A 12,180-nucleotide genomic window follows, 5' to 3' on the forward strand; every position below is an offset into this window, starting at 1 on the left:
CGAATTTCCTACCCTCAAACAAGTGTAACTCATCTCAGAACGGTAATAGGTGAGAAAAAAATTCTTGAATTGTGAGCGTCAGGAGTGTCTGAAGATATACTGGGACAAGCCTCATGTTTTAACTTCCCTTCGTTAAGGAGATATGACGATTCGAATATGCCTCTCATGACAGAAATCAAGCGGTGATTTTGAACAAACTCTCCATTGACTTTGTATTGAGACTTTTCCAACCTTGTGTTGGTCTGAGGAGATTTGCCAAAATTCTATAAATCCCACAACAATGATAGTGCCATTTTCTGAAAGCCAGCAAAAATCAATCAATCAATCAATCAATCAATCAATCAATCAAGGCTTTATTCGTCACATGCAGGGGGGCCCTGCAGTGAAATGGGACCCCCCCCCGACTTTACATAGACACACAGACATCACATGGGGATACAAGTCGGAGATTGGTAGCATTGGAGAGAAAAAATACCTACGTTTTGATGTATAATTTGTGTGGGTTGAGTGAAAATTGAGCGAGTAGCAAGAAGTTGTTCGGACATGAAGAGAAGACTGCAAAACTTACAGTGGCTCACTGAAAGCCAAGTGCATAGCAACCATAACAACGCATGTATTTTGTGAAAAATCACAAAAATGAAACTCAAAACTAAAAGAGGGATAAGATGAAAATGGTAACAGATATGAAAAAGCTGAATCATACAAGAATAGCAGAAAGATTTGTGAACATTTTAAAGTTTGAATGGTTGTTCTAGGTGAAAGTATGAAGAAGTAGTTAAGTTTCAAAAACAAGCAATTTTTAGCAGAATTTTGGAAGTTTTCCATTCATTTCAATGGGACAAATTAAAGGAAAAAAGCTTAATATTTTAAAAAGTATAATAGCAAAAAATACCAAAAGTCATAGCCGGAAAGAGCAAAAATAGCAGAATAGTTGAAAATTTGAACGGTGAAAATAGCACAAAAATTGTGGAAGTAGTTAAACAGCAAAAAACGTACGGAAGCAACTTGAAGAATAATAATAATAATAAAGAATAAAGAGAAACAGGAACTCAATAGTGTGGATGCATAAAGCATCCACACAACTAGAAAAATTTGCATTTCCTGCGAAAATGCAGTGTGGATGCTGTAAAGCTGAAGCTGTCTGCTGAAAATAGTTGAAAATAGCTGAAGAAGCTGAAGAAATCAAAGTCAGTGTTTAAAAAGTTGTTGAAATTTTAATAACTTTGCAGAACAACATCAAGTTAACAAAAATGTAATAACTTAGCAGAAATGCAATAACTTAGAAGAAACATAACAATTCAGCAGAAATGTTGTAGTTTACCAGAAGCTACAACTTAGCAGAAATGTAATAATTTAGTACAAAATTAATAACTTGGCAGAAATATTTCAACTTACCAGAACTGCTATAATTTTGCAGAAATGTAATTATTAGGAAAAAACTGTAAACAGATAACAGCTGAAAACGATGAAGTAACCTCAAAGTTACTTGTTTAACTGTGAAAAATGACCAGAAAGATTAGAAAAGGAAAAAAAACAGTTCAATTCAATTTATATAGCGCCAAATCACAACAAAAGTCGCCTTAAGGCGCTTCATAGATACAGAGAAAAACCCAACAATCATATGACCCCCTATGAGCAAGCACTTTGACGACAGTGGGAAGGAAAAACTCCCTTTTAACAGGAAGAAACCTCCAGCAGAACCAGGCTCAGGGAGGGGCGGCCATCTGCTGCGACCGATTGGGGTGAGAGAAGGAAGACAGGAATACCAGCCAGCAGATAAACTGATGTGAAAAAAAACCATGGCAAAATTGCAGAATTTACACAGTTGGTGAAATGTAAAAATGGCAACAAAAAAACCCCAAACAAACAAACAAAAAAAACCCACAAACAACATTTACGTAATAAATGCACAAGATGATTTGATGATAAATATGGTACCAACCTACAAAATACTGTCGAAATGAAGTCCACATTGTGATATATTTGAGGTGTGGAGAGTCACACAGCTGAACAATCGATGTGCATATTTAAAGAAACAAGGATCAAATAAAGAACATTGTTGTGGAATAAATTACAGTGAAAAATAATCACTGCTTTGCGTTAGAGAGTGACTTATGATGAGGTATTAATCGGGTTAACTTTACCTCTAACAGCTTTTCACATACTGCTGTGACCAGGATGAAATCCATCATAAAGTAACTGTAAACAGTAGAACCATTAGCATGAATGTTATGGTTCTACTCTGATCAAAACTCAAGTCAGCTGTGTGACCTGATATAAAATGATAAAGAGGAACACATATAAATGACCTTTATGAACGTTTCAAAATGACTTTATATGTCTGACCCATTATCTATATATATTAGAGCAGAAGTGGAAAACCACTGTTAGACCTACTCTATACTAATGTAGTTACTGACACCCCATACTAAGGCAGGATTCATACAAACACACATTATTTATTCTCTTAAACATTTTCTTTTTTCACATTTTGAGATTGTGTAATTTCTATAAAGAATATGTGTAATGGTTCAATAGATATAGTTATTTAAATGTCCATAATAATCACATGATCATTTTTGTACATCCTAGAATTCAAGATTTAGAGCTGTGTGTTTGTATGAATTCAGCTTGCTATACTTATAGACTTAAATATATTAATCCACTATTTACCCAAACAAATTACATTGTTTGGGTAAATAGATTGGGTTTGTCCTACAAAATAATTATTCAACAATAAAAAAAACCCACAAAAAACATCTGCACATTAATCCAGAGTTCAGTTTCATATATCTGATATTGTTTGTTAAATCTGGTGACACAAACACAGTCAAAAATTCCTGGCTAGTGTGACATGTGGTCCTTTTTGCCTTTGACCAATGATATGCTGGTTACTTGGACCAGTTTAGTATTTGCTGTCACAGAGGAATGTTAACCATAAATCCAAAAGACAAAACTGAAAAAAATATGTTAATTGCAAACATGTTTTTGCTTAGTAAAAGGACTGAAATTACATTGAAACTGTCACATTAAAGCCTCATTGTAAATATCATCACAAACACATGTTTTACACAGAGCTAACAAAGCTCCACCACATCCAATCACTGCATATAAATGTAAAAGAAAACAAACAAAAAAATAGAAAAATTAACACAAGGGAAGACTTTTGATTTAATAACTAAGCTTAAAATAAGTGTTACCTTTGAATATTTGTGGGAAAAATCTGATACTACCCCAAGAATTCAAAGCCACACTGGAAACGATGACAGGCTTGCAGCCCTCTGTCTTCCTGGAGTGAGGTGCCTGATCAGTAGCAGTGAGTTGACAGAAGTCGGTGTCTGTAAGAGTGGTCAAACACTGATACTCTGTCCACTTGCGTAGAGTCTAAGAAGCTGGAATGCAGGCACACTGTACGAGCTTGTTCTAAAAAATACAGAAAAAGGAACATTTTATTTGTGTTAAGGCCTAAAAACTACAAATAAGTTATAAAATGGACAATTTTGAAATACCTTATAGGTGCTGCAGGCCACATAACCAGAATCCAGAGCAATCTCACACTCACATGATGGTGAGGAAAGACTTGAGCTCTGCAATGAGGTTTGAATGTCTCAGTTGGGACACTGAAGAACTTAGAAGACAGCAATACCTGCACAGAGAGACAGAGTAGAAAAAGCATAGATTTGTAATCCATAATGTGAATTAAAACTCAAAAAGTGTCAACAAGTATAATCATTTGAGTGTGTAATTCTTTATGCATTAAACAGGATTAAAATTAATTAAATGAATTAAAAGCAATGACATTTTTATCAAAGATAAAGAATCATACCTCTCTCTGCTCTGAGGATCACTGAGCATCTCTGACAGGAAATACAGTTTCCTCAGTATCTGTCATCACTGATGGTCTCAGATGTGTAGTGTGGCAGCATGATGATGGTCTCCAGATCAGGCAGGAGGTCAGGTGATGGGTGTGTCATCTTCTCCATTGAAGACACACTGGTAAGGCAGTTCATAAAACAGCAGTCTCCTTGTGGCATGTAGTTATCTGTGCAGTCCAGCACTGATGGATCAGGTTTGGCTCAGCAGTTCATGAAGATGGTGTTAAGATGTTGTTGTTTCAGCTGAGGATGGTGAAGCTTGAAGGTTTTCCCACAAAGGAAACAGGACTGTGTGTGCCCTGTCTGAAAAAATACATCTACAAAACATAAAGTGCTTTTAACACCACCCACCCACCCATCTCAGCCCCCAAGTGTCTATGTAATGCTGGTATGGGGTGTCAGTTACTAAATCTAATTAGTGAATCAGAAAGCGGGGGCTACACCTAAAGCCCCCGCTTTCTGATGTCTTTGTTTATTAGCAGCTTTTTCCAGCTGCTCAGAGAATTCTGACTTGGCCTTTATCCACCCAAACCCAAACCCACCCGGATAAAGGCCAAGTCAGAAAATGGATGCAGAAACTTTCCATGTACTTCTAAATCAGATTTAATATATATTCTGTAAGCTGTAAAAATGTTTTTCTCTACATAATGTATCATTATAGACATCTCTGGTAGCCTAAAGATAGTTTAAAACTTTTAATATTTTTTTACCTGTAAAACATGATTAGCAAAAACTCATTCATCCCAAAAACATTTGATTCTACAAAATTCACTATAATCAAGAAAATATAATTGTCTGTTACTATTCATGTGACCCATAATAAATACCTGCATTTATCTGGGATTTATTTATTTACTATTTCATATTTGAAAGCCCTTTGAGGGGAAGCTCTCGTTTGTTGAGATACATACGCCAGAGTAAAAAAAGTATCCAAAAAGGAGATGACAATTAACATCCATGAAAAAATGCATTAGTAGATTTAGTCATTTAAAACATGAGAATAAAAAATAAATGATGTCCGTTTAATACTTTTTGCAGCATATTTCAGATCTGAGGTGCATGATAACAGAAGGCAGATCTCCCGACTCTGCATGAAGTACAGCCATGATTTGGTGAAATGATTAATAACACTGCAATAAGAAAGGGTCTTCTTACAGACAGAGTAGGGAAGACAATATGAAGAAATAAGATTTTTCAATGAAAAATCTTTTTCATGCTCTACAATCAGTAAACTCTGTAGCAAACATGATCTGTAATTGTTTCAAAACTCACCAGACGACTTCATGATTGGCTGGAGGACAGGACACAAAACACAGGGTTGTGGTAACTGTAATATGTCCTCAGAACACCTGAATGAAGATTCTGCTGTGGCTGAGAAATAAAAATGAGGTCAAGCAGGGTGTTCTTGTCTGTAGTGGCAGAAGTGATCAGCTGTGAATACCCTCTCGACTGAAACTGCTCCAGAATCTGTTTTCTTCCACTCTGTAACTGGTTCTCATTAAAATCTCCACACACAATGATTGGGTGACAGTCCATTATTTCAAGTGAATCTAAAAGACTTACCAAGTTTTGCATGAACGGTGCCAAACTGTAGTCAGGAGGTCTGTACACAACCGCAATGAGCGCAGGGAATGGAGCGTGAACCTTCAACACTAAGAACTCAAGATCAGTGACATTATGCAGATACTGTTTTACCTGAACCTGAAAATGATTCCTCAAATACACAACAACTCCACCACCACTTCTGCTGACCATGTGAGGAAAGTTTGTGTAGGACACATGTCTGTTGCGTTTGAACATGGTGTAGCCGTCCAAATGAAGACTGTCTGCAACAAAGGAGCCTTGGAGGTGAGACTCTGTAAGACACAAAACATCTGCTAAACACATTTCATGATGACTCTTGATGTCACTGATGTGAGATGGCAAACCCTCCGTATTGTGATGGATCAGTGTAAGAGTGTCAGGTCTGCTGGCTGTTTCTCTGAGCTGAAGAAGAGGCATCATTTCCTCAACACTGGCTTGTCTCATGGTTTGGAGCACTGCAGTTACCTCAGGATTGGCATAAATCTTTTTCTCATCCAAGTCCTGTAAATAGAGTCCACTGAGAGACGTCACCCTGCTGAGAGCAACATAAGCCATACCCGGTTCAAAAATGTTCTTCATTGAAACTACAGCTGTCTGTGTTGTAAGACCCTGGGTTTTGTGGATTGTGCAGGCAAATGCTAGCTTTACAGGAAACTGTCTGCGTACCGCCCATTTAAACTTCAGACTCTCCTCTGATCTCTCAATGTAAACCAGATCATCAGATGCTGCATTAGCACTGCGGTTGTGTCTCATAGGCTGCCGGTTGTCCATTCTGAGCCCCAGTTTAATTATTGGTCCATCATTTTCAGATCTCACCACCTTTATCAGTATGCCAAAAGCACCATTGACCAAACCGTTTAGTGTGTCCAAGTTTCTGGTCAGCATCACTCGGGCTCCTTCAGCAACATTCAGGGTGTCGGGTAAATCATTTCTCCCACCTGTAAATGGTTTGTCTCTTCGTGTCATTCTGCCTGTACATTTATCCTTCTGGAAATCGTCTGCAGTGATGATTATAATGTTTGAATGAAGCTTCTTGAGCGTATCTGTGTTGTGGGATTCAACATTCTTGTTGGTGGCATAAATGTGTAAGACCTCAATTGGACATTCTTCTGGTGCAGTCACAGCCTGTGACAACAAATCTCTGTCGCACTGAGAAAGCTCATCTGTCTTTTCTTTGATTCTAATCCTGTTCAACATCTCTGCAAAGGCCACATCATCTTTCTGACGCATGATCTCGGTAAGAGTGATCATCTGAAAATGTTCCTGCCATAGGTCAATCTGTTCTGGATCATAAACACAGAGAGGTTTAGACTGTCGCACTGGTGGCAGCTGGTAAAAATCTCCAACAGCTAAAACTGACATTCCACCAAAAGGTCTCTGAGTGCCTTTGATTTGTTTCAGTCTTGCATCCACATAGGCAAAAAGGGGTTTTGAAACCATTGAAATCTCATCAATAACAATAATTTCAGCATTTATAAGCTCACATCTGACTTCATCCAGTTGGTTACCAAGTCCTTGAATGGGTGGTTTCAGACTCCTGGGTAGTTTCAGCAGGGAATGTAATGTAGAGCCATTGATAGAAAAAGCTGCTGTCCCAGTAAATGAAGTCAGTAAAACAGTTGGATTTGATATGTCAGCTTCTTCTGCATGAGAAGGCAATCTGCTCAGGATCTTTGATGCTTCAGAGTGAATACATTTAATCAGATGTGACTTTCCAGTTCCTGCACCACCGTTGATATAGAAGAAAAATGGATCTGGGTTCAAACCACAAACTCGCTGAATACACCAGTCTCTTATGGCATAGAACACGCAGGCCTGCTTCTGGTTCAGATTCTGATACATCACACGTACCACAGCTGGATCGACTGCAGGTTGTTCTCTGATGGCTCTGATCTCTGTTACAGCATCAGACTGACGACTGTAGTCGGGAACATTTTCCTGTTCGTTCTCATCATCAGAATGTCTCTCAGGAAGATTCTCATCACATTGCAACCTCACAACTTCAGATTCAGGAGCCAGATTACACCATTCATCAATAACAACATCCCTATTTTGTTCAAACTCTTCCAGTGCACTCTCAATATCCTCAGAGTTCTTCTCATACTTGTCTTTATTTCTCTTCACAACCCTTTTCACAGACTCACTGTGGTCTGAACATGGAAGTCGCACAAAACCTGAGTTGTAGAAGGACTGATAGGTTTGGAACCCTTGTGGTTTCAGTTCCTGCTCTGATCTGTGTGGAAGGTAAAGTCTCAACAGTCGTCCATAATATTGCTCAGGATCTTTTTCCTGTGAACAGTGGTAATATCTGATTATAGCTGGTTTATCATTCTTTCGCCTTTGTACAAATCCAAGCTGGTTAAGAAGAGGAAGCACATCTTTTCCTTCATTTGGACCACTCACCAACCGGCACAAGGCAGCAAAATCAGCCAGTGACATTTCCTCATATTCTGGTGTCTCAGGTCTGCATTTGTATTTATCACTCAAACTTGTCATCCAAATATTACAACTGTCATGTGTTGTGGTTTCCAGATAGCTCATCGGGCGACTCATTTTTACTGGGTTATCATCTGTTGGTACAAATACAACACTGCGGGAACATTTTTTCATTTTTAGGCCACAGACTCGAGTCACACACTCCTGTGCACTGATCTCTCTCTTTTTTGAATAAGCCTGCATCACAGCTCTCATTTCATCACATTCATTGACCGTGTTCTTTGCAGAGTTATCAATAACTGTCTTCAGGTATTCAGAGAGGCCAGATTCTTTCTTCGTTATATATTTACAGAGGTATTCTATACATGAATAGGCATTCAAAATTAATGAGACATCCAAATTAGAGTTCCAGGCTTCAAGCAGGTCTGGGTTGTAATTGTTGATCCAACAATCCTTTGGGTCACGTTTCAGAATCAGCGCCGTTTTCTTGTTTATGTCTTGGAGGCATTGTTCATACTCATTCATTGTCAAGTTGCATCGTGACAGAATCTGCTCTATGGTGAGAGAAGCAGCTTCAGGTTCCTTCAGCAGGTTCAACAAAGGTCTGAGTTTGGCTTTTGCAGCTTCAGTGTCTGAATCCTCATCCTGTCTCACAATCATTGTTCTTGTGGCTGGTGGTTTTGGAAACCCAAATCTACAACCAGAGTTCACACTCTTAAAGCATGTCTTTGTGTGGTTTTTGCTGTGCTTTTGTAGTTCAGCGACTTTTTTGTGCAGTTCAGGTTGTTTTTCTGGATCAGGGAGTTGAGCTGAGATGTATCTGTCCACAAAGTCACAGACAGTTTGGTCGTCATCCACATCTACTTCTACCTTTTCTCTAATCCACAGCAACATGTGTATATGCGGACTACCTCTGTGCTGGAACTCAACTCTGTAAAAGTAATCAATGATTTCACCAAGGGGCTGTGCAGGAGAAAAAAGCAAATCTCTGAACAAAGCCTCAACACGCTTATCAAACATTCGCATGGTGGTTACTGGATTTGATCTTAGAATTTCACACTTTTCTGACCAGTCCAGGGCTTCAAAATCAACCTCTTCACCTTGCTGTCTCTTGATTGCTTGAATCACTTCAGGCCATCTCATCTCAGCAGCAGAGAAAGTGACAAAGAACTGAGGTGTTCCTATTTGACGGACCATACTGAATAAATCTTTGGTAGTTTTCTGCCAGTAAGCTGGAGTTCCTCTGAGTGGCTGCATAAATCTGATTGCATCTTTATTTCTTACCAGCTTCTCTACTTCTGTCTTACTTTGTAGCATTCCTGATGTGATTTTGCGTCCATCTTTGGTCATAGTTTTACCTTTCCTTAGCTGTATTGTCATGCTGGAATTAGCCAGGTGTATTTCAGTGACAAACTGTGAGAAAAACAGGTAATTTGTATCTTTAGCAAATCTTGCATCAATGTTGAAAAGCCTTGACTTGAAGTAAGCACTTGGTGTGAGTTTAAGACGTCTCTTTTCATCCAGTGTATTCTGACCAGTAGGAAACTGCACAGGAAATGCCATGGCTTCCAAATGAGGAGTTCTGAAGAAGCTAACAGGATTGTTTCTTTCTGCAGGAGCCACACAATATGTGTTATCAGTGAAAGAGAGAATCTCTTCTGAAATGTCTACTGGCTGCAGACAACTTTCTAGAGCAAAACCTCCATTGTTCAAATCACTTTCTGGTTCCTCTGGATTTTGTTCCTCTGGTTGTTCATCACAGGATTGCATATTAATATCTTGTTCACTTTCAGACTCACTTTCACACAAAAGGGCATCTTTTTCATAGTTGTCAATTTCCATTAAATCTGCTTCATCATAATCATCACTTCCCATGCTGGCTTCATCACTGCTGTCATCATCAGGTAACGTGGGATCACAAAGCAATGCATCATCTCTGATAACAATATCTGTGTACTGTGGATGAATCTGTTTGAGCTTACGCAGGGCTTGGATCAGTTTAGACCAGGTGACAGTCTGGAACAGCTGATGGCCTTTGTAGCACAGTCGTCTTTTAAGCTTGATCCTCATTATCTGTGATTGATTTCTGAGCCTAGGTAAACAGTCAGCTGTTTGTTGGACCTCAGATGGTACACACACCACATTACCACGTATGAGTCTTTGTCTGCCCTTTGGAAGTGGAATAATCTTTGCAAATGGTATGCATTTGGCAATCAGATGTCTCTCCAGAATGTTAAGATCACACAGTTCAGCTGGAATATCCTGCAGATCTAAACCATTGACAGCAGCAAGCCTTGGCATGCATCCACTTTTGAGGGAACTGTGACACGTGTGACAGATATACTCCTTTTTTCTCTCAACAGGAAAGCTGCACTGATCATTACATGCTTCATCACACACATGAACAAATTTACCAGTTAGACACTGTTGAGCTACAGTTTGGTGTTTTGAGTAATTTGTTCTTTTGCATATTTTCACCTGATTAGGAAAAGAAGCTTTTAGACAAACAGTACAAACATAAGATGGTGCTGACTTAATGTTTGATCTGAAACGAGATATGGCCTCATTCATTAAAGAGTTATCTGGATGAGACAGTAAACTTTCAGCTGGTCGATGCATCTGACGATATTTTCTTTTTATGTTCATTGCACATCTGATATTATGCATCTGTCTAAAAGAAAAAACGTTCCAATATTTTACTCTCATTCGTTCTCTCATATTGTCCTTGTGTTGCTGCTGAAATTGTTTCTCTTCTACATAACGTTTAGTGATATAAGATTGTTTTCTTTTTTTAAATTCTTCACTTTCTTTATATAAGTTGTAAACATGTGACCTCATGTAAGCTTTATGTTTCTCTCTGAATTCAGCACAAGTTCTGTAAGTTCTTCTTATACGCTCCTTCTGCTTCTCTCTGAACACTGGAGATTCTCTATAAGATTCTCTACATGTTTTCCTCATACATTCTTTCTGCTTTTCTCTGAATGTTGGATCGTCTTTATACATCCTTATGACACATTTTCTTTTTCTCTCTCTAATTTTAGCACTTTCTCTATAGATCCTTCTCATTTTCTCCTTTTGTTTTTCCTTAAAATCATCCCTTTCTCTATAGATCTTTCTCAAATGTTCTGTTTGTTTCTCTCTATATGTAGCATTTAATTTATAAAGATTATTTTTGTACACATTCTTCTTCTGTCTGTGATCAGGACCATTAGACTGTCTACTGGAGTTTTTTTTCTTTGCCTTAAAGCTTTCATCAAATGTGTACATATGCCTTTCTTTCTTTTTCTGATTTTCCTTTCTTTGTGGTAGTTTGTGTTGGGACAATAATCGTCTCCTCATTTTTTTCCTTTTCTGTTTATTACATTTCAACAGTTTATATGAGAGTTCCTGTGTTGTCTTGGTTAAACAGGAGGCAGCGGTTGGATCCTTCTGAGGAACAGAGTCTGATGTTACCTGAGTTTCTCTCACAGAAGATGCAGATGTTTCTTTTTGTAAAAAATCAGAAGGATGATGGTTGCTTTCAGGAGCAGCTGTCTCATTTGAATAATCCACTCTGGATGATGTCACTTCTGTGGTTAAAGTGTCGATCACGGTTTTTTGTGTCTGCTCAGTGGATGTCTGGGAGTTTAATTCAGGAACAGGTTCATTTAAATCTGGTGCTAGAGCACTTGTAGCGCATTGTCTGTATTCTGTGTTTTGATTAGCATCTCTTTGATAAGCAGCATTTTGACGGTGAAACTCGACAGGCTGTAGCTCATAAGTGCAGGTTGGTGCGATGCTAAGCATTCGGTACAAGCATTTGATCCTGTCAATCATGTCGTTAAGACGTGTGAATTTTAACATAACTGCAGTTCCACCGCTTACAGCTAGCGACAATGGCATTCCTGTAGACTTACGTGAGTGAGGGTCAAAATATGCGTATTCACCTGAAGTCAGCCTGCAAACTGCAATGACATTTCCTCCCATGACTAGCAAAGCGTAGTGAACATCTGAAACCAAACACTGTAGTCCCTGTTCAAGGCTCGGAAGATGATCTGTACCATCAAATGTGCCATAACGAGCAAACTGAGAATGAATCTCCACTTGATACTCATGTCTGCGGCTGGTGACCACTGTGGGAAGCTCATCACAGGCTAGAAACACGCTGTTCACAAACCTCTCTCTGGCATCTGAATACATGGCATGGCCTTTGTCCAACACACGGTTAAGATCTGCTCTGGTAATGAATTCATCCTCGTGTAAGAATGACAGGAAAACCAAACTGTTAGCCATGCATTGATGATTC

General features: G+C 38.7%; 2 protein-coding genes across 2 annotated transcripts in view; both read right to left on the reverse strand.

The window, feature by feature from the left end:
- The window catches only part of LOC134615675 (E3 ubiquitin-protein ligase TRIM21-like), a 411,823-nt gene that overhangs the window by 103,791 nt on the left and 295,852 nt on the right, over positions 1 to 12,180 (reverse strand). The window lies entirely within an intron of this gene.
- Positions 1 to 12,180, reverse strand: part of LOC134646702 (uncharacterized) — a 108,482-nt gene that overhangs the window by 96,184 nt on the left and 118 nt on the right. The window contains exon 2 of the mRNA XM_063500561.2: positions 11,936 to 12,111. Coding sequence (XP_063356631.2) covers positions 11,936 to 12,111 — 176 coding nt within the window. The remainder of the gene's footprint in view (positions 1 to 11,935; positions 12,112 to 12,180) is intronic.

The sequence above is a fragment of the Pelmatolapia mariae genome, linkage group LG3_W, assembly GCF_036321145.2.
Source record: "Pelmatolapia mariae isolate MD_Pm_ZW linkage group LG3_W, Pm_UMD_F_2, whole genome shotgun sequence".
Taxonomy (NCBI): Eukaryota; Metazoa; Chordata; class Actinopteri; order Cichliformes; family Cichlidae; genus Pelmatolapia; species Pelmatolapia mariae.